The sequence below is a fragment of the Vombatus ursinus genome, unplaced genomic scaffold, assembly GCF_900497805.2.
Source record: "Vombatus ursinus unplaced genomic scaffold, bare-nosed wombat genome assembly UNPS02009132.1, whole genome shotgun sequence".
NCBI classification, from domain to species: Eukaryota; Metazoa; Chordata; class Mammalia; order Diprotodontia; family Vombatidae; genus Vombatus; species Vombatus ursinus.
Genome location: NW_020948910.1, coordinates 10,446,716 through 10,465,388, shown reverse-complemented (window position 1 = coordinate 10,465,388; position 18,673 = coordinate 10,446,716). Strand labels below are relative to the sequence as shown.

General features: G+C 37.9%; 1 protein-coding gene across 1 annotated transcript in view; it reads left to right on the top strand.

Moving 5' to 3' along the window:
• Positions 1-18,673, top strand: part of ECT2L (epithelial cell transforming 2 like) — a 108,449-nt gene that overhangs the window by 66,389 nt on the left and 23,387 nt on the right. Inside the window, exons 9-13 of the mRNA XM_027850722.1 lie at positions 5,578-5,706; positions 8,331-8,423; positions 10,215-10,397; positions 14,975-15,078; positions 18,032-18,154. Coding sequence (XP_027706523.1) covers positions 5,578-5,706; positions 8,331-8,423; positions 10,215-10,397; positions 14,975-15,078; positions 18,032-18,154 — 632 coding nt within the window. The remainder of the gene's footprint in view (positions 1-5,577; positions 5,707-8,330; positions 8,424-10,214; positions 10,398-14,974; positions 15,079-18,031; positions 18,155-18,673) is intronic.

The window sequence follows — 18,673 nt, the reverse complement described above, 5'->3', positions numbered from 1 at the left end:
TAGCATTTTTGGTAATGCTATGATGGCACAGTTATCATGTAATAATGTATATCACAGTTACCTGTATAAAAAATTGCAAAATAGTCCCCTTCTGCCTCTTCAGTGAGATTGGCAAAATAGGAGAAAGTAACAGAAAGTACTAAAAATCATGGGGTTTAGACCATCTATAAATTTTAACACAGCTATTGGTATTTTAAATAGGAGATACCTGTCCAATGATCAAGAAGTGAAGGTTTGGAGGAAATAAATTACATTAGTCTTGGCATTTTCACTTTAAATAAAACCAGAAGAATAAAGTTGTGACTAAAAGGAAGGGATGATTTAGAGACTCTTGAAGAAGGTAAATAGAGGAGCTGGCAAAGTTGGTTTTACTAGGAACTCAAAGGCAACGAAAAACTTCATTTCATAGGATATTTGGTTGTATTGTACTACCGTGTTTGTGATAAGTATTTATAAAAAGGCCACTATGAAAATAATTTCAGTTTATGCACCAACATCTGCTACATAAGATGCAGAGGCAGAGAAACTCAACAAAGAACTCAATAAGATCCTCCAAATTAAATCAGTATATACTTTGATATGACTATGTATCATGAATATGTTCTTCAAGAAAAGAATGAGTTGGAGCCAGGAATGATAAGAGATGAGAATCATTCCTGAATCAGCTCTTTGTATATAGTCAGACCACTAACTTCTTAAAGCAAAGATCAAAATTAATACAAATAAAGAAGAATGAATAAAAATGAAAAAATATAGTTTGCAATAGAAACTAATCCTGATCTATTCAAACAAGTTATTGATTGTGAAACATGGGATATGAATAAAAAATGATATAGAAACATATTATAAAAATTTTATAGGAAGTTTAACTGACAAATCAATTGCCCTATTGCCAGGAGATCAAAAGAGCTTAACAACTCTATAGTCAGCAAACGCTTTACTTATTCTCGAAGTGAAGTGATACAGGCTCATAGATCTGGGGGGTAGAAAGAATCTGAAAAGCTATCTAAAAAAATGCATCATATCCATACATAGTCCAACAAAACAAATTTCCACACTGCCTGTCACTGAAAATTTATGTCTCTCTGCATTCTAAATTCATCACCTCTCTGGCAGGAGGAAAGTGATGGGTTTTATCTTTAATCCTATAATTTCACAGTTTAGCATTTCATTGACCAGAGTTCTAAAGTATTTCAAAGTTGTGTTTCTATACAATACATTGTATAAATTGTGCTTACTTTGCTCTTTACCAGTTTATAGAGGCTTCTGTAGTTTGGCTGTAACTGTCCATCTCATTATTTTTTATGGCACAATAATATTTATTATATTCATATACCATAATTTGTTTGGCCATTCCTCAATAGGACAGTCCCTTAGATTCCAATTTTTAGCTGCTACGAAAAAAGCTGCTATAAATAGTTTTGTACCTGTATACCCTTTTCTTCTTTCTTTGATCTCCTTGGAGGTATAGTTTTAATAATGGTATAGCTGAATAAAAGGGTATTTATAATTTAGCAACTTTGGGGGCATAGTTCTACATAGTTTTCCAAAATGACTGGACCAACTCACAACTCCACCAACAGAGTACATCAGTGTACCTGTTTTTCCCATAGACCCCTCCAATGTCTGTCATTTTTTTCCTTTCGTCATCTTTCTCTGTCTGATAGGTGTGAGTTCCTTTAATTTGCTTATCTTTAATTATTTAGTGAATTAGAGCATTTTTTCATATGGTTGTTGAGAGCTTAGATTTTTCCCCCCTTTGAATACTGCCTGTTTATATATCTTTCACCATTTATCTACTGGGGAATGGCTCTTAGTTTTATAAATTTGCATCAACTCCTAGTATATCTTGCTTATGTGACCTTTATCAGAGAAACTTTCTTAAAAGATTTTTTTTCCCAGGTACCCATTTCCCTTCTAATTTTAAGTAATTTAACAAATGAGGAAACTGAGGCCAAGGAAGGTTAAGTGACTTGCCCAAGAACACCGTTGGCAAGTATCAGGAGCAAGACTTCAACCTAGGTCCTCTGACTTCAGAGCCAGGGCTCTTTCCATTGTACCAGACTGCCTCCCAAAGGTCACAATGGCTTAGAATATAAATTCATTGGTAAAAATCTTATGAAGAAGGTTAGTAGAAGATTGTGAGTAATGTTTTCTCATAAATAAAAGAGAAATGTGGAAGGTAAAACCTTGATTAGAGCTTGATTAGAGATACAAAAAAGGATTGAAGAATTGATTCAGTTAATCCGTGTTGGATTAACAAAGGCATTATTCTTTATAATTTAAAGCTATAAGGGAGAAAGCATTTCAAACACACACACATGGAATCTTAGCACCATAAAAAAAAAAAAGCTCCTTCTTGAGTTAGAGCATGGCTAAAATTGTATAACCTTTGCATATGATAAAATTTAAATGAAAGTGCAGAAAGTTATCTGGGAAAGGGTGGTACAAAGTTAGGAGGTTGATGAAGGTATAGTGAGAAGACACAATGACCATGTCATGATTAGAACATTCAGAGAACAAGTATTACCAGTTGAACAGGTGCTTTCCAATGTTCTACCTAAAGATAGCAAAGTTTCTCATGGGAAAGAAAATTTCTCCTACTCATAATGTCTTCAGGTTAGCAAAATCTCCTCATACCTAGTCTACCCATAGGCCTTTGAAGTAATGGCAAACTCTCTAGAAGCATAAGCTAAGATAGGCCTAAAATCGTGATTCTAGATAACCAAAATCACCCCAAGGTCATTTAAATATGAAAACGAGAGGAAGGCAAAAAATAGAAGAAAAATGGTAAAGATTAGCAAAGATTTTTATGAAAAATAAAACTTTTTAAAACATGAAGGACAATTGTTATAATAACTAGAATTTTAACATCACATTCCCCAAAGTGCTTATAAAGGAGATATAAATGTTACTAGAGGGAACAAAGTTGGGGAAAGTGACTGGATTATAACAAGCTTACATGTGCAGGAGATAACATTATTGTGAAAGCAACAGAAAAGGTATCTGAAAGAAGAGAAGATACCAAAGGCATGGGGAAAAAAAATCTCCTTATTAAGCAAAAAAGGTAACCCACCAAACATTCTGACTTACATATCTACTTTTCCATCTATACAAAATGTTTATGAGAATCATCTATACGTACATCAACGGCATGCTTGATTAAAGTACAGAGTGGAGGACAGGCAGACTTTCTCAGGGGATATTCCACAGTAGGCCCTATCTTTACTACCATATAATTGAATGAAAGATTTAAAGAAGACAAAATTCCACTGTACTTTTTTTTTAGTTAATTATTTTTTTAAAGCATTTGGTGGAGTAAAATGCCACCTTAAATACACTCTAACAAGATATCTTCCCTTCATATATCAAAATTATGTAAAATTCCTTGAAAGATATAATAATAGCAATAGCTTTGTTTGACCATCCTCTAATCATCAATATCAGATAAATCATAAGACCATAAATACCAAAAGTATTTTCCACTACCTTGGAGAAGAGCCTGCCCAGAGTCCATGATGAAGAATGATTCCCTTTGACATTATTCTGGTTGCATCAAAGCTTGGAATATTGTAGAACTTCCTGGAAGAGTTTGATAACTAATCAAAAGAATTTGGCCTGGCCTTCCTCATAATAAAAAAAAGAAGTGAATGTCTTTTGTCCAGATTATGACTTATAGTTAGACAACCTATAGAACTACATGATACATCAGTATGTACTATACATATAGAATTATGTATAAATTAGTATACATAAAATCTTGAACAGATGGTATTAGTGCACAATAAATTGGGCAAAGAATTAAACAGAAGGAAGAAAACCAGATTGCTTTCAGGAAACTTCAAAGCTCTCACCTTCTAGAAAATAAAGGCCCATATTTTTAATGCCAATATTCTACTTGTAGTATATGATTGTGAGTTAGGGGACAGTACAGTTGTTAAAAGGTTAAAAATGAGTGTAACATTGAGGGCAATGGATAAGCACATGGTGAGTAAGAAAAGGCATCTTGCAAATCTAATCAAAGGAGTTTTAAACTAAAAAGGATGGGAAAGGAAAGACACTGCCTGTGTGTGTATATCCTCAAAGTTAGACATCATAGGGAGTAGCTTCAAAGAAGGAAGACTAATGGCTGAAATATCAAGAGATTCATAGAAGTCAAAACCCAAGGAAGGATTCAAGAATACAACCTGTGGCCTCCACTATCTATACACAAATACCTAAAGTTTAGGCAGCAAACAAGCAGAACTGGAAGTCTTAACACAAGGGGCAAATTTAACCTCATAGGTATCATTAAGATTTAGTGGGATAAAACCAGGGGTATGCTGATAAAAGTGTAACAACCAGCTTTCTGAGGAAAAAAAATGAATGTATGATACACTTTCAGGTTTAATCTGCCTTATTAACATTTCCTCCATTGCTTAAGTCTAGACAATCAATAAAATAATAAATCAAACCCTTATTTGTACTTAGTATTTGCTGATCCAAAGTTTAAGGGTTTACACTGAAAATTTAACATTTGTCTCTCAGAAGTCAAGAAGAGCTAGCTCCACATCTGTATGTCAGTAGCTGTCTGTCTGTCTCTCTCCTTCACCCCTCTCAAAATCAAAGCAATTAATAACTTCTTGACTTATCTTAGTGATAATTTCACTAAGGGGGAATGATTACCGTATTCAAGTAGTTGAAGGGCTGTCATGTGAAGGAATGGTTAAATTTGTTCTGTTTGGCTTCAGAAGGCAGAACCAGAGAAATGGGTTGAAGTTGCAAAGAGTTCAATTTAGACTTGTTATCAGGAAAAATTTATTAACAATCAGAATGATCAAAAACTTGAATGGTTTGCCTGAAGAGTTGGTAGACTTCCACTCCTTGAAGGTAGGTCTTCTGGCATAGACTGGATGGCCACTTGTCAGGTACATATGTTATGGTGGATATTCTATCATGTACGGGTTGGACTAGATGAGTGCTGAGGTCCTTCCCAACTCATAGATTTTGTGATATAACACAAAGAAAATATAGGAAAAATTTATATAGGAAAAGGACAAGAGTCACACATGATAGTCATAAATGGATGGGAATAACAACATTGGGAGTGACATCCACATTGATGAAATCCATGGATATTCACAAAGAATGAGTTAGGAGTGCCAGTAAACACTCAGGGTATATTCTCCTTGGCCTTTCCCTTGATGGTCCATGTTCTGTGCTTCCATATGATAAGACCATAGATCTGTTTATTTTAGTGGCATTATCTCCCTAATAGACTGGAAACTCCATGTGGGAAAGGATACTAGTATATGTAACCTCTGCATGCTCCCCTAGTCCCTAATCTGTACAGAGTAGGTACTTAACAAACGTTGACTGAATATTTGCTGAGTGAATAAGTGATTGATCTGTTAATATGACCCACACATTTTGGCAATGATGTTAGACACAGGAGTTGGCTTGGGGCGTTTCCCATGGAGTGAGAGTCGTAAAATGACTTTCAATGATGTGATAATGTTGCTTCTTTCCTGTGTGATAAAATGCAAAAACAAAGCTCCTGGCTGTGATATTGTACCTAAATGTATTTTTTTTAATCAGGCTATACAATTGGTGTTGAAAATGTGCTGACCCCTGAGGTACGAGACTTTTGGGAGAAACTTGGAAGTTGTGTGGCTACTCAAGAAGAAGGCGGTCATGTTGATATTTTTGTCCCTCTCGCAGCATCAGGTTAGCCTTTGCCAAGCTCTAATTAGAATAAAGCCATCCCAGCCCCATTTTACAATTATAAATTATGAAGTTAGCAGAGGCAGAGCCATAATTAGCAATTTCTTTCACCTGGGGCAAAAACAGTTGACATAAGAAACAGTGGCAAGGGGTGAGAGTACAGTGATAGAAAGAGAGAGATGGTCCAACCATGTGTGGTTGTGTTGGGAGAAGGAGGTCTTCATTTCTCCCAAAGAGTCAGACTGTGGTGTCCTAGAGATTTGTTGAGGGGAAACAGGGATAGAAGAGGCCAGCCCTTGGAAGAGGGGGTTATGACAACAAAAGTCTGAGTGTAGCTCTTTGAGCCAGCGGAGGATCATGGATGACCAGGTTGGTAGTCACTGCATGGAAAATGCCCCTCCCCTACTCCCATTGGTTTCCTGGAACAAAGACTCTGGAATGAGGTCAAGTCATTACTCATTGAACATTTTCTCTTCCTCCTTATACAGTTAATGCTGAGTTATTTGAATTGCAGAGAGGGATGAGACCAAGTAGAAAATATTGTTCTTAGTAATGACTGAGAGAAAGCAAAAACTTGTAGGCTACAAAGAAGCCTCATGTATATTTGCCTTCTTCTACTCACTGAATTACACAATTTTCCCAGCAGAGCTGTGAAGTAGGAGAGGATGTCGATAAAAGCCCAAGTGGCGCTTTGCCTATCCTCTCTCTATGAAATTTACCCAATCCTCCATGCCCACTCCAGAGAACTCTCACCATCCTAGACTTGGATTGAACCAAAATGGGCTTGAAGTCCAAGGCTTCTCCCCAGCAAGGGGGAAAGTTTCAAAAAAAAAACAAAACATTCAACGGAGAAAAATGAAGAAAGTATGGAACAGGTAATTTACTCCTACACAGAAAAGGGAATACTAAGTAATAAAGAATCATAGAATGATTAGAACACAATACAGTAAATTATCCCTGGTGTTACAGAAGGTTGGAAGGCTCATATTTAAGCCTTGTTGGGATATAAACATTTTTGCAAGATTGCTAATTAGTTAGTTGACATTTCACCTCCACTGAGCATGATGCAGTCAAACACCAAGTGAGCTCGTTTTTCCAGGGGTCTGTCTGATCAATGATGCAAGTACTTTCCTTGTCAGAAGCCCAAACCTGCCAGTGCTACTTTATTGAAACTGTCCTGGTAAACACTGTCCTTGCCTTTTGCCCTTGGAGGCCTCTCAGGACCTTTTGATGTTCACAAGGTCAGTGATAGAGGAAAGGAAATATAAAAGGAGGAGAAAGCAACCAGGAGTCTTTGGGACAAACCTGGCTAATTGAATCCATGACTTACTTGGAGACTAGGGTCCCAGAAGAATCTAGCCTGGCCATTAGGCTGAGGTAGGGAAAAATTCTCCCTTTCTCCACTCCCTTCCTTCAAGCACATCTTGTCTTCTCAGAAGCCTTGTCCAAAGAGACCCGTGAACTGGAAGCAGCATCTTCTACCATACGTGAAGCGCATCATTAGATTTTCTAGCATAGCAACCAATGGGAAAGGGAGTGGGAAGGACACTCAATCTACTGATACATAACATATTTTCATATACTTCATATTTCATATACTTCAAAACCTATTAAATGTAGATCAGCAATGCCCTACAAAAGGTAGAATATTTACAATAATTCAGGCCAGATCTACTGAAAGCTAAGCATCAGCCCTAAAATAATCATAGTACATTCTGTCTGTTAATTCTATTCAGTTTTTGTTTGTTTTCTTGGGGGAAGCCTTTACTTTATTAGCTGCAGCTAGATGCTTTTTTTTTTCCTCACAGAGTAATTAGAGGAGGAAAATAGAAAGGACTGAGTTAACTTTTGTGAATGTGGGTGGAGTCTATTCATATTTTGCTTGACCAATAGACTTTTATCAGACCTATTTAACTTTTAGAAATCATTTTCTGGACTGACGGAAAGTCTTATGAATTGAAAAAAAAAGTTCTCTTCTTGAGAACAAAGAGATGAAAGCTATAAGCCTGACTAAATGACACTTAGACTAAAGAAAGGAGTGAGAGTCCACTCATGGTTGCTGGTTCTGTGTAATAACTGCAACCATTTAGAGCATTGATTAGTAGAGCATTAATAGAAAGAGTGAAAATGAAATGTCTTAGGCTACGTGATTGTAATTACCTCAATTTCCAAGATACTCAATTATACCCTGGGGAAGGAAACATATTGTAAGCTGTGACTACTGATTGCACTCAACCCTAATGCTTGCTTATGATTTAAACTGACCGGTTTGGTCAATTTTGTGACACTAAATCAAACTTAGATTAGGCCATTTTAAATGTCTAATAGCTACATCTACTCTGAAAATAAATCTACTTCAATTTCCTAAAATTTAAAACAAACATATCTCCTGGGGAAAAAAAGTGAGGAAAATATGTTTTGACTTAGAAAAGCAGAAACAGAAATGAAGTGTTTGTGTTCAGCCTTGAAACATAACTCTATGAAAGCTTTTGGTCTTGGCTTCCTAAGTTGGATTGAGAAAGAAAACTATTAATGGACTTGACCTGATCTCGCTGTACTTTTTCAGTAATATTTAATTGTTCCCTGACAGAGGCTGTAAACTAATAGAAGTACTTCTGACTTTGCAGAGGCAGGCATCAAAGTCCTTTCCCAGCTGTCTCAGTTGACTGGAACAATGTTTAGCTCCCCCACAGGGATAGCAACAGGATCCTACCAACACAGTAAGTATGGATGAGGGACTGATTCCTCACCTACCTCACCCAACTTCCCCTTTGGAAAAATCTCAAAATAGAGCAGTCACAGAGAAAGAACAGATCCATACCTTAAATGGCAACTAGCTACTGCTGACATAAATGACTTTAATTTAGCCTTTCATTAAAGGAATACTGTCCCTTTTCTACATTGGGAGAAGATTCATGCAGCCAGGAGGCACGTGGAGGCAGGAAGACTCAAGCTCTACCAGTGTAGCTTGCAAAGCCTTACCGAGTTGCCTGGACCACTGAAGAGTTGTGTCTGACCTGGAGTCACACAGTCAGTATGTGTTAGAGGCAGGATTTGAAATCGGGTCTATCCATTGTACCATGCTGTCTTTTTCCATTTGGATTTAACTAAAAATAAATGGACCTTAAGTTTGTTTGATGTTGAAATCACAGGTCATTTTAATTCAATATATCAACTTTATCAAACTATCCCTGGTTAAACCCTGTTTGATGAGACATCAGTAGAATTCAAGTCATTACTATTAGCATTACATGGACATGATGATTTCTAGTATGGACAGGATTATTTTCTTTCTTTGATAGAATACTATATCAAAAAACCAGGGCATAAATACAACAACCAGGGTTGTTTTTTTGGGGAGTAACATAGCTAGTAAGCATCTGAAATCAGATTTGAATTCAGGCCCCATCTGACTCCAGGGCTGATGCACTATCTACTGTGCTACCTAGCTGCCACAGGGTTTTTTTTTTTTTAAAAAAAAGGTAGATAAGCGGGCAGTTAGGTGGCACAGTGGATAGAGCTCTGGCCTTAGAGTCAAAAGGACCTGAGTTCAAATGTGACCTCAGATACTTGGCACCTACTAGCTGTGTGACCCTGGGCAAGTCACTTAACCCCAGTTGCCTAAAAAATAAAATTAAATTAAAAATAATATAACCTTTTAATCCTATTGCTTTATGTCAAAGTGTGAGGTATTGCTGTCCGGTGGAAAGAGTTTCAGTCTAGGGGGCAGCTAGGTGGCAGCTAGGTATCACAGTGGATAGAGCACTGGCCTGGAGTCAGGAGGACCTGAATTCAAATATGGCCCCAGACACATAACATATACTAGCTCTGTGACCCTGGGCAAGTCACTTAACCCCATTGCCCAATCAAAAAAAAAAAAGAGTTTCAGTCTCTTGTCTGTACTGAATGAACCGTTGGAAACATTTGTCAGCAAAAATCTCCATCCCTAAAATCACCCTGCCCCCCCCCTTACCTGTCATCACCTTTTGTCTGGGAGCCTCCAAAGCCATATTGCATTTAGGGCAAGGACAAAGGTTGCCCTCTCACAAGACTTCCTGCATTTGGAAAAGGGAAGCTGCCATCTAGCCCAGAACAGTTAGCTAGGAGGCCATCTCTGGTCAAGGGCACTGGAGCAGAGTATCACAAGCCCCCTCCCCATGCTCTGTTCCTTTGGATGGCTCCGAAGGCCTAGCTGCTATGTGAGGTGGGGTCAGTAGGAAGGAAGTTCATCGGCCATTCTGGACCTCTCTGGGCCTCGTCCCTCATCTGTAAAATAGGGGACTGAGTTAGATGACCTCTAAGGTCTCTGAATGTGACCCTGATGAAGAGAACAGATAGGCATGTAAGATATCTCTGAGTTCACCCTTGAATATCAGCCAGTTCGTCTTTCTGTCATTTCGCTCATAAAGCAGACATCAGTGTAAACTGTGTTTGGCTATCCTTTAACAAGAGGTTAAATTATCCCTTCTGTACTCCATGTCATTGAAAATAAGAGGAGAAAATAATGTCAGTTCTTAGTGATTGGCTGGGACAGAAGCAAGGAACTTCCCCCCCTTCCATTTACTTCTGTGACCGCAAGCTCCAGACATGGCACAGCTTCACGGAATTCCTGGAAGAGACCCTGAAATCAGTCCGGAAGCAGCTGAGGCCTCACTTTGAGGAGCTGCAAAGAAACATCAGTGGCAAGATTCTTGGTAAGGTTTCTCTCCGTTTCTGTTGCAGATTTGCTGCAAAATACATTATTACATGTCTAGGATGATTTTTTTTTTAAAATAAGAAAGCAAGAAAAATATTTTGTAAATAAAGTAGATCAGATTAGAAAGAATCTTGAGTAAAAATGAATTCTTCAGCCTCCTTAGTGTCACCTAGTCCCTTATGTCTTTTATCTCCCTTACAGCTATCCTCAGGTAATATGTGTTGAGATCTTGTGCTCTTCTCTGTAATAGTGAAGCCAGCATCTGCTCTGAAGTTCTGCCATAACGTGATCCCTCATTTTGTAACTCAATGGGACAATGACGTGTGGTAGAGTATCCTCTAGGAACGGAGCATTGCTCTAGGCTGGGCACTATATGGAGATTTAAAGAAAATAGATAGGGACCCTGTACTCCTAGAATGTGTATTCTAAAAGGGCAAACACAACAAATGAACATGAAAAACACAGAACAGGTGAGACCATGTGAAAGTTATAAAACTAAAAGAATGGGATAGAACTTTATTAATAATGTGCTCTATCTTCATAATATTCATAAATTGCTAATTCATAAATGCTGAGGAATCAAGGTAGGTATAATTTTAAATTATAGATATTCTGATTGCTTACCGTCTCAGGGAGGGGGAAGGCAAGGGAGGGAGGAATAGAATTTGGAACTCAGAACTTTAAATAAAATATTAAAAAATTGGGAAAAAAAAAGAATTTATGGATATCAGTGGGGAAGGTGGGTTTTAAGCAGAGTCATATCAGAGTATAAAGAGAAAATTTTAGAGCTTAGACATCATCTAGTCTAACCTCCTCATTTTGCAGATAAGGAAATTGATAAGCTCTGAAGTCCTTTTTCAATTTTGAGATTCTGTGATTCTGAAATCCAGCAGCTAGGTGGTACTATAGTGCACAGAGCACTGGGCCTGGAGTAAGGAAGACCTGAGTTCAAATCCAGCCTCAAGTCTGTACTATCTGTGTGACCCAGGGGAATGTCATTTAACCTCTGTCTGCCTCAGCTGTAAAATAGGGATAATAATAGCACCTATCCCCCAGGGTTGTTGTAAGGACCGAATGAGAAAATGTTTGTAAGGCCCTTAACACAGTGCCTGACACAGTGAGCATTATATAAATGTTGTTATTAGAATTATTATTATATAAGTCATTTGATATCTAACAATGACCTAGTAACAGATCTGAAATCCAAGTCTCCTGCTGCAGGATCAGTTTGCTGTACCTTCCCCCATACTTCTAAAAAGGGAGGAATTCACTGTGGAAGGTATGGAAAGCTAAAGGCCTCTGAGGCCTCGTATAAGGAAAGAACAGCCAGTTAACCTGGTAAAATGATAGATTCTCATCTGAAGAGCAATATAGTGAGAACTAAGGAGAACAGCTTTGATGCAGATGGTAGAGATTTGACAGAAAGAGAAATGACAGTCTCATCGGGTTACTTAGTAAGGAAATATTATGACCAAAATTACAGTTAAGGAAAACTGCTTGCTTCTGGGTGCAGCAAAATCTCCAGCATAGTTATATCCTCTACTTTTCCTGCTCTACCCTTCCATATTTTATCTGTTGCTGCCTCTTTTGAATCCTGGCTTTTTATCTTGGTGAGTTTCCATCTAGCCGAAATTATTGGTTAGTAAATAGATTCCTGAAATTAGTTTCCCCCTCTCTTTTACATGAATCAATTGCAATCAGGATGTCATGGGCCAAGGATTCTTAACATGTGGTTTATGAACTTTTTTGGGGGGGGGGGAGTAGGGTGGGAGTTGGCAAGGCAATTGGGGTTAAGTGACTTGCCCAGAGTCACACAGCTAGTAAATGTTGTGTGTCTGAGGCCGGATTTGTACTCAGGTCCTCCTGACTCCAGGGCCAGTGCTCTATCTACTGTGCCACCTAGCTGCCCTAGGTCCATGAACTTTGATGTTTAATTTTAGTAACTTACATCAATATAATTGTTTTCCTTTATTTTTTATTTTATACACTTAAAAACATTGTTCTGAGGATAGGCCTCTATCACATACACACCCCATTAAGAACCACTTTGACGACTAAAGATTTCTTTCTTATTTCATAAATACAAGACCCAGATGTAAGTAGGACAAGGGTAAGAATATAAAAGAACAATTAAAACCTGAACCAAGTAGAAACTTAAGCCTCCAGGACTGAAGTTCCTTTTTAAGGACTGCTCAAGGAAATCCTTCAGCTGTGATGGCAGGAGCTACTACAAGCTTAACCACATCTTCCCCAAATCTGTCCTTTTGCTTCCTAGAAATGCAATGATTCATCTCTCATTAATCCACCTTATGGTCCAAGAGCCCCATAAATTCATAAATTCATAATTCATAAATTGCTAATTCATAAATGCTGAGCAATCAAGGTAGGTATAATTTTAAATTATAGATATTCTGATTGCTTACCGTCTCAGGGAGGGGGAAGGCAAGGGAGGGAGGAATAGAATTTGGAACTCAGAACTTTAAATAAAATATTAAAAAATTGGGAAAAAAAAGAATTTATGGATATCAGTGGGGAAGGTGGGTTTTAAGCAGAGTCATATCAGAGTATAAAGAGAAAATTTTAGAGCTTAGACATCATCTAGTCTAACCTCCTCATTTTGCAGATAAGGAAATTGATAAGCTCTGAAGTCCTTTTTCAATTTTGAGATTCTGTGATTCTGAAATCCAGCAGCTAGGTGGTACTATAGTGCACAGAGCACTGGGCCTGGAGTAAGGAAGACCTGAGTTCAAATCCAGCCTGATTTATAAGATTATATAAATGTATTTGATCAGGCCCAATTTCTACTGTCACAACTCTTATCCCTTAATCACTTTTCTTTTGTCCTTCTCCCACCATGTTTGTCCTATATGCTATTTCTGCACAAATCATTTTGACCAAGCACCATTCAGATCATACCAACCCCTAATGAAGTTACTTTAATTCACTCTCTAACTGTGGACTTTGAGGTCCAGCACCATCTGGCTTTATCTTACTTCACTGAATTCATGCTCCAGTGTAGTCCCATGATTAATTTTTATGGATAAAACCTCTCAGAAAAAATGAATATTTACAAGCTTCACTGGTTCTACTTTGAATCTTGTTTTCTTTCTCCACTTTGAACTTCATCTGGGGCACCCCAAGCTTTTTCTTTCACCTAAACAACAAATTTTTCATCATTAACTCTCTCTTCAAGGCAATCCTTTCCCTGACTTCTCCCCAAGTAGCTTAAACTGAGTTCCTTAAAGTTCTGGTTTTCCTTTGCTCTTCCCTTCCCCAACTCCTTTCTACTGTGTACCTTACACGCCACTTGTCTCCTTGGAAAATGTGTACAAGCGTTGTGACAGATTTATGTGTATGTATGTCTTTAACTTATCTTTCCCAACAAGTGTTTTACATCCTGGCTCCTCCCTTCCTATTGATTTTATATTGTTCAAAAGCAGGGGCATATCCCACTTCTTCTCTGTCCACAGTGCTGCTTTTCAAATGGATATTCAATAATTTTTTTAAATGAAAATGATGGTGCAAAATAGGTGTGACATTGTATTGTGATCTGTCTTGCATCTAGAATACCAGAGAAGAGTGGAAGTGAAACTTTTTAACATAAATAATGTCCTATACCAGGAAGAGAAAATGCTGTTCATACACTGAAAATGAGAAGTAGTGCGAATAGTTCTGGAAATTAAATTCAGTTCATTAAATGTAGTAAACCATTTGTATATATGCATAGATACATAACATTTATGTATATAAAACTACATATATATGCTTTGCTTTTTAAAGCAAGGCAACATGTAGTTATTAAGCACATTATTTTTCTTTTTAAAAAACAAGAATGTGTATGATATTTTATTTGATTTTTTAAGATGTTTCCTATGCACAAATATGTAGAAAAAATTGAAGGATTTTGGCCATGTCTCAGAATCAAAATGTTAGGTTACTGATTTGTTTTCCTGTACCTGCTTTTCCTTCCCCTTCTTTCTTCTCCAAAACTTTACCCATTTCATTTTGTATTGACTTTTGGAGAATGGGTATTTTTGATATATTGCCAGAGTTGGTTGTCCTCATTTTTGTTTTGATTCTGTAAAGTGATGCGTAGTAGTATTTGTATCTATGTATCTTGGTTTCTGTGCATTCTTTCTCTCCACTAAAACAGGAGCTCTCAAGTTACAGTTAGTTGCCTGCCTCCCTTTGCATATGTTTTATTTAATCAGATTTTATTTAAGATCCCTTCCTGTAGGTGGACAGGGACCTTCACCAAAAATCAGGGTGTTGTTGTTGGTTGACATTGGTTGTCGCTGGTTGTTGTGGTTGTGGGTTATTGTTGTTTAGTCGTGTCCAACTCTTGGTGACCCCATTTGAGTTTTTCTTGGCAAAGATTCTGAAGTGTTTTGCCATTTCCTTCTCCGGCTCAGATGAAGAACTGAGGTAAACAGGGTTAAGTGACTTGCCCAGAGTCACACAGCTAGTAAATATCTGAAGCCCCAGAGCTCTATCCACTATGCCTTAAAATCCAGTTACAAAATCCAGTTACACCATTTAAATAACTAATGTAGTTTATGACCTTTTACCTTGCAGGGCAGTTTATGTTTGATTCTCTGAGCCTTGCTAATGTTCTAGCCAATCAAGAAACAGCTCAGGTCCTAGCTGAAGGATTGATTGAGCTGTCAAAGGAGAAATCAGTAAGTGCTTACTGGGATAAAACGTACATCAACAATCAAATGGAAACAAAAACATGAAATGAAAAATGTTTAAACCAAGCTTTTTAAAAATGGTTGTTACTGTAGCATCCTTTTGAGGTCACTTCCCTCATTTCCATTGACACTGGTGAGCTGGGTTCCCAGGGAGCAAATGACTACTTCCCCCTTCAGGGTTTTAGGGGGAATTTTGAGGGATGGGAGTTTTCTCAGATTGTCATTCATGAGCCCCTGAACCCTAAATGCTTAATCCTGATTCTGAGCCCCAACCTGCATGCTTCCAAAAGGTAATCAAGTAGCTTCAACTAACTTTTAGAAAGGTATACCTTGCTTAGCAGGTATACCAGACACAGTTGTTACAAAAACAATACCCCCAAGCCAAGGGCACGGTCTCTCCTTGCACACACACACAGAATATCCTTGGGTAGAGTAGGCTTAGTAGTAGTACCACGATAGATACATGTGGCAAGGGGGTAACTTACAACTTCTGATCACCAGGAATCCTTTTCTTACTTTGCAGAGAACTTTCTTAGCATCTGGCTGGGATCCCAGGATTAGTGCCTTTCTAGAGACTCCTATTTTCTCTGCCCCAGACACTCCCTGAAGCTGCCTTTCCTCAGTGTGTTTACTGGGTCTCCCATCTATGAATTCAGACTCTGTTGTCAGCCACTATTACTTCAGGGAAAGGACTCCTGACACAGATGGGAACTCCAGATGTTCTGATTTTTCAAAGTTCAGAAGGTCATCATGTAGTCAATAGAGAGGAAGGAGAGGAGGGCAACTCACTAGCTCTGAACTTGCTTGCTGTTTTCATACATAACCCAAAGGGTGTGACTGATTCTCTTGACCAATCAAAAGAGATTTCCTTTCCTCCAATGGTCCAAAGACTTAACGATTCTTTCAAAATGATTAAGGACTTATTCACACCTAGTTTGCTTTTGATTGATTGATTCAGTCAACATGTCTGGACCTTCACTGATTAACCTGAAAATAAAATATGACTTTGTCTTCATCTGAGATGTTTTGTCATCTTGTGAGGGCAATGACTAAAAAGTTTTGAACCCTTCCCTGCATCAAGTCTACAAGCAAGCTTATGCTGAAATTCCTTAGGTAACATAATCATTGATATGATGAACCCTTTTCTGTCTTGCCCTTGATTCTAATCAGAAGTGCCTTTTACTTTTTTAGAAGAGAGGTAAATGTAGTAGCTTTGTAGCCTTTACTGGAGAATAAAGAGAATATAGGAGAAACTGGGTAATGATTGAAACTAGACAAGAAAAGAAACATAAAGAGAAAAAAGTTTAGGGGGAGGAAAGCTAAGGCTCTGATATTTGGAAAAGGAAAGCAAAACACAAAGAGAAAGGAACTAAGTGAGATGGTGTTGAGTGTTAGGAAGGAAGAGAATTTTTTAAATCTCATCAGATCCAGGATAGAAAGAATTGGCTTCTAGTGAGGCCCATTTGAATGTCAGAAGTGCCAAGGGGAGTCCCAACTTCAGGCAACACCAAGAGAAAATAAAAAGGCTGAGAGGAAAATCAAGTGGTAGGCTCTAAATTTGGAGTTAGTAAAGAGAAGGAGGGGAGAAGAGGGAAGGTATTCATGTTTCCATGAATATTATTTATATATATTTAGTTCCCTTAGATTTTTCAGGAAATAGTTCTTGGAGAGGCAGCACGACATAATCAATAGGTGTTTGCCTGTGGATCCTGCAGACTCAGGTTCAAGTCATACTGATGACATCAGTAAACAACTCTCTAAGACTACTAGTTACAATGAAGTAACCAGGGTTATAGAGTAAGAAGGAGTTCAGATAATAATGAATTACAGGTCCAAAAAACAAACAAAAATGAGTTCTCAAACACTTCCTTTCAATAATAGTAATTTAACTCTACAAGTCCATGGTTTAATTTAACTTTTTCCTTGTTCTTCACTTAACTCTTATCTGCTTCAATTTCAGCTAGAGCTTGGATAGGATACTAATTTATTTTTTAAATAGGTGATGGATTTCTTGGGTAGATGAACAGAAATCTCTCAAAATTGCTTTTCTGGTGCCATATTGTGCTGAACCTGTAAAAATGCAGTTGGGAGTGATTTATTAGTCTTTCAACACAAAGCCATAAATGACTTATCTAGCATTCTATCAACTAGAACCCTATTAACTGCCACTTCTGGGCTTTGCTGCTATGGCAGTAATTTATGTTCATAATGATGACCCAGAGGCATTGCTGTATTACCAAAGAAAATTATGTCCAGAATAGTTTTAAAGTAAAGTGCACTTCATTGCCTTTGAATTCTTTAACCATAGGTAACTGAGTAATGGCATATTTCAATGGCTTCCAGCCTGTTCTTGCCATGATCCCAAACTGGACAACTGTAGCACATTGAGGCACTTTAACACATAAACAGAAACCAAAACAGGGAGTCCTAGGCCACTTGTTTCAACCCAACTCCACTCTCCTCCTCCACACACACACACGCATTTACATTCCTTGGGAGACTGAGCAGCAGTACATGTATGAAGTATGTATAATTGGTGGAAAAAGGACTGGACCTGGATACAGCCTTTCCTTCCGGGGTTCCTCCCTAGAAAAACCTTCCTGTTCCTCCCCCTCCCCCCATAAAGAATGAGAAATGTGACCTTTTTCTGGAAAAGCTTTGACACTTTTCTATAAGCCCCAAGTTACCCTAAGTTGTATCATGACCTGAACTTAGAAAACAATGATATGGCTGGTACTTTTATTGAAGGGAACACACTATTTCCTGACCTAGCTGAATAACAGCCTTTACTATCATTGTTTTCTAAAGATATTTTATTGCACTACACAAAAAGCCAAGAAAAAAAGTCTTCCCTTGCCTCATATTTTTTATATGTAACAAAGAATTTTGGATGATGAATGTTTTAAACAAGGATTCCTTTCTGGGTGTTTTCTCCCCCTAGGAAAATCCACTAGAATATCTGTCGTATTTTCTGCTGAAGAAATCTAGCAAAAAGAACAAAGAATTTGATGGAAATTTTATCTCGACAAAATGTGATGCAACAACTCTCAGTTTATTAACAAAGGTAAAGCTGTTTCTGTCCTTCAACTGCAATCTGTTCTGAAGAGACAGACACTGGAGGAGGATGAAATTCCCATGCTCTTCTCTGTAAAGGAAGGCACCCAGAGATAATTAATTCATACTTCATTACTTCGGTGGATTTGTGATCTCATTGATGTGGGATTTTTCTCCAAGGGTGCATATTACAAACCATCTGCACTTTTTATCCAGTGGGATTCTTGTCTCCCATAAATGCTCAGTGTCCTCCCATAAATCCTTCACAGTTGGAGTGGAGTAGTGTGTCTCCCCAAGCTGCTGGGGACCTTCCTCTAAGTCTTTGAATATTCTATCTGTGCCAACAAGCCTGGGTTTGTCCATTTGCCATCCCTACATAACCAGCCCACCTCCTATTCTAATCGTACATTTCCTGGATGATGATACTTTTTATGTGTAATCGTGCTTAGAGATTTACAAAGTGATTTGTTCATGACAAACGTATAAAATAAGTATTGCAAGTATTACTATTCCAGGTTGAAATATTAGG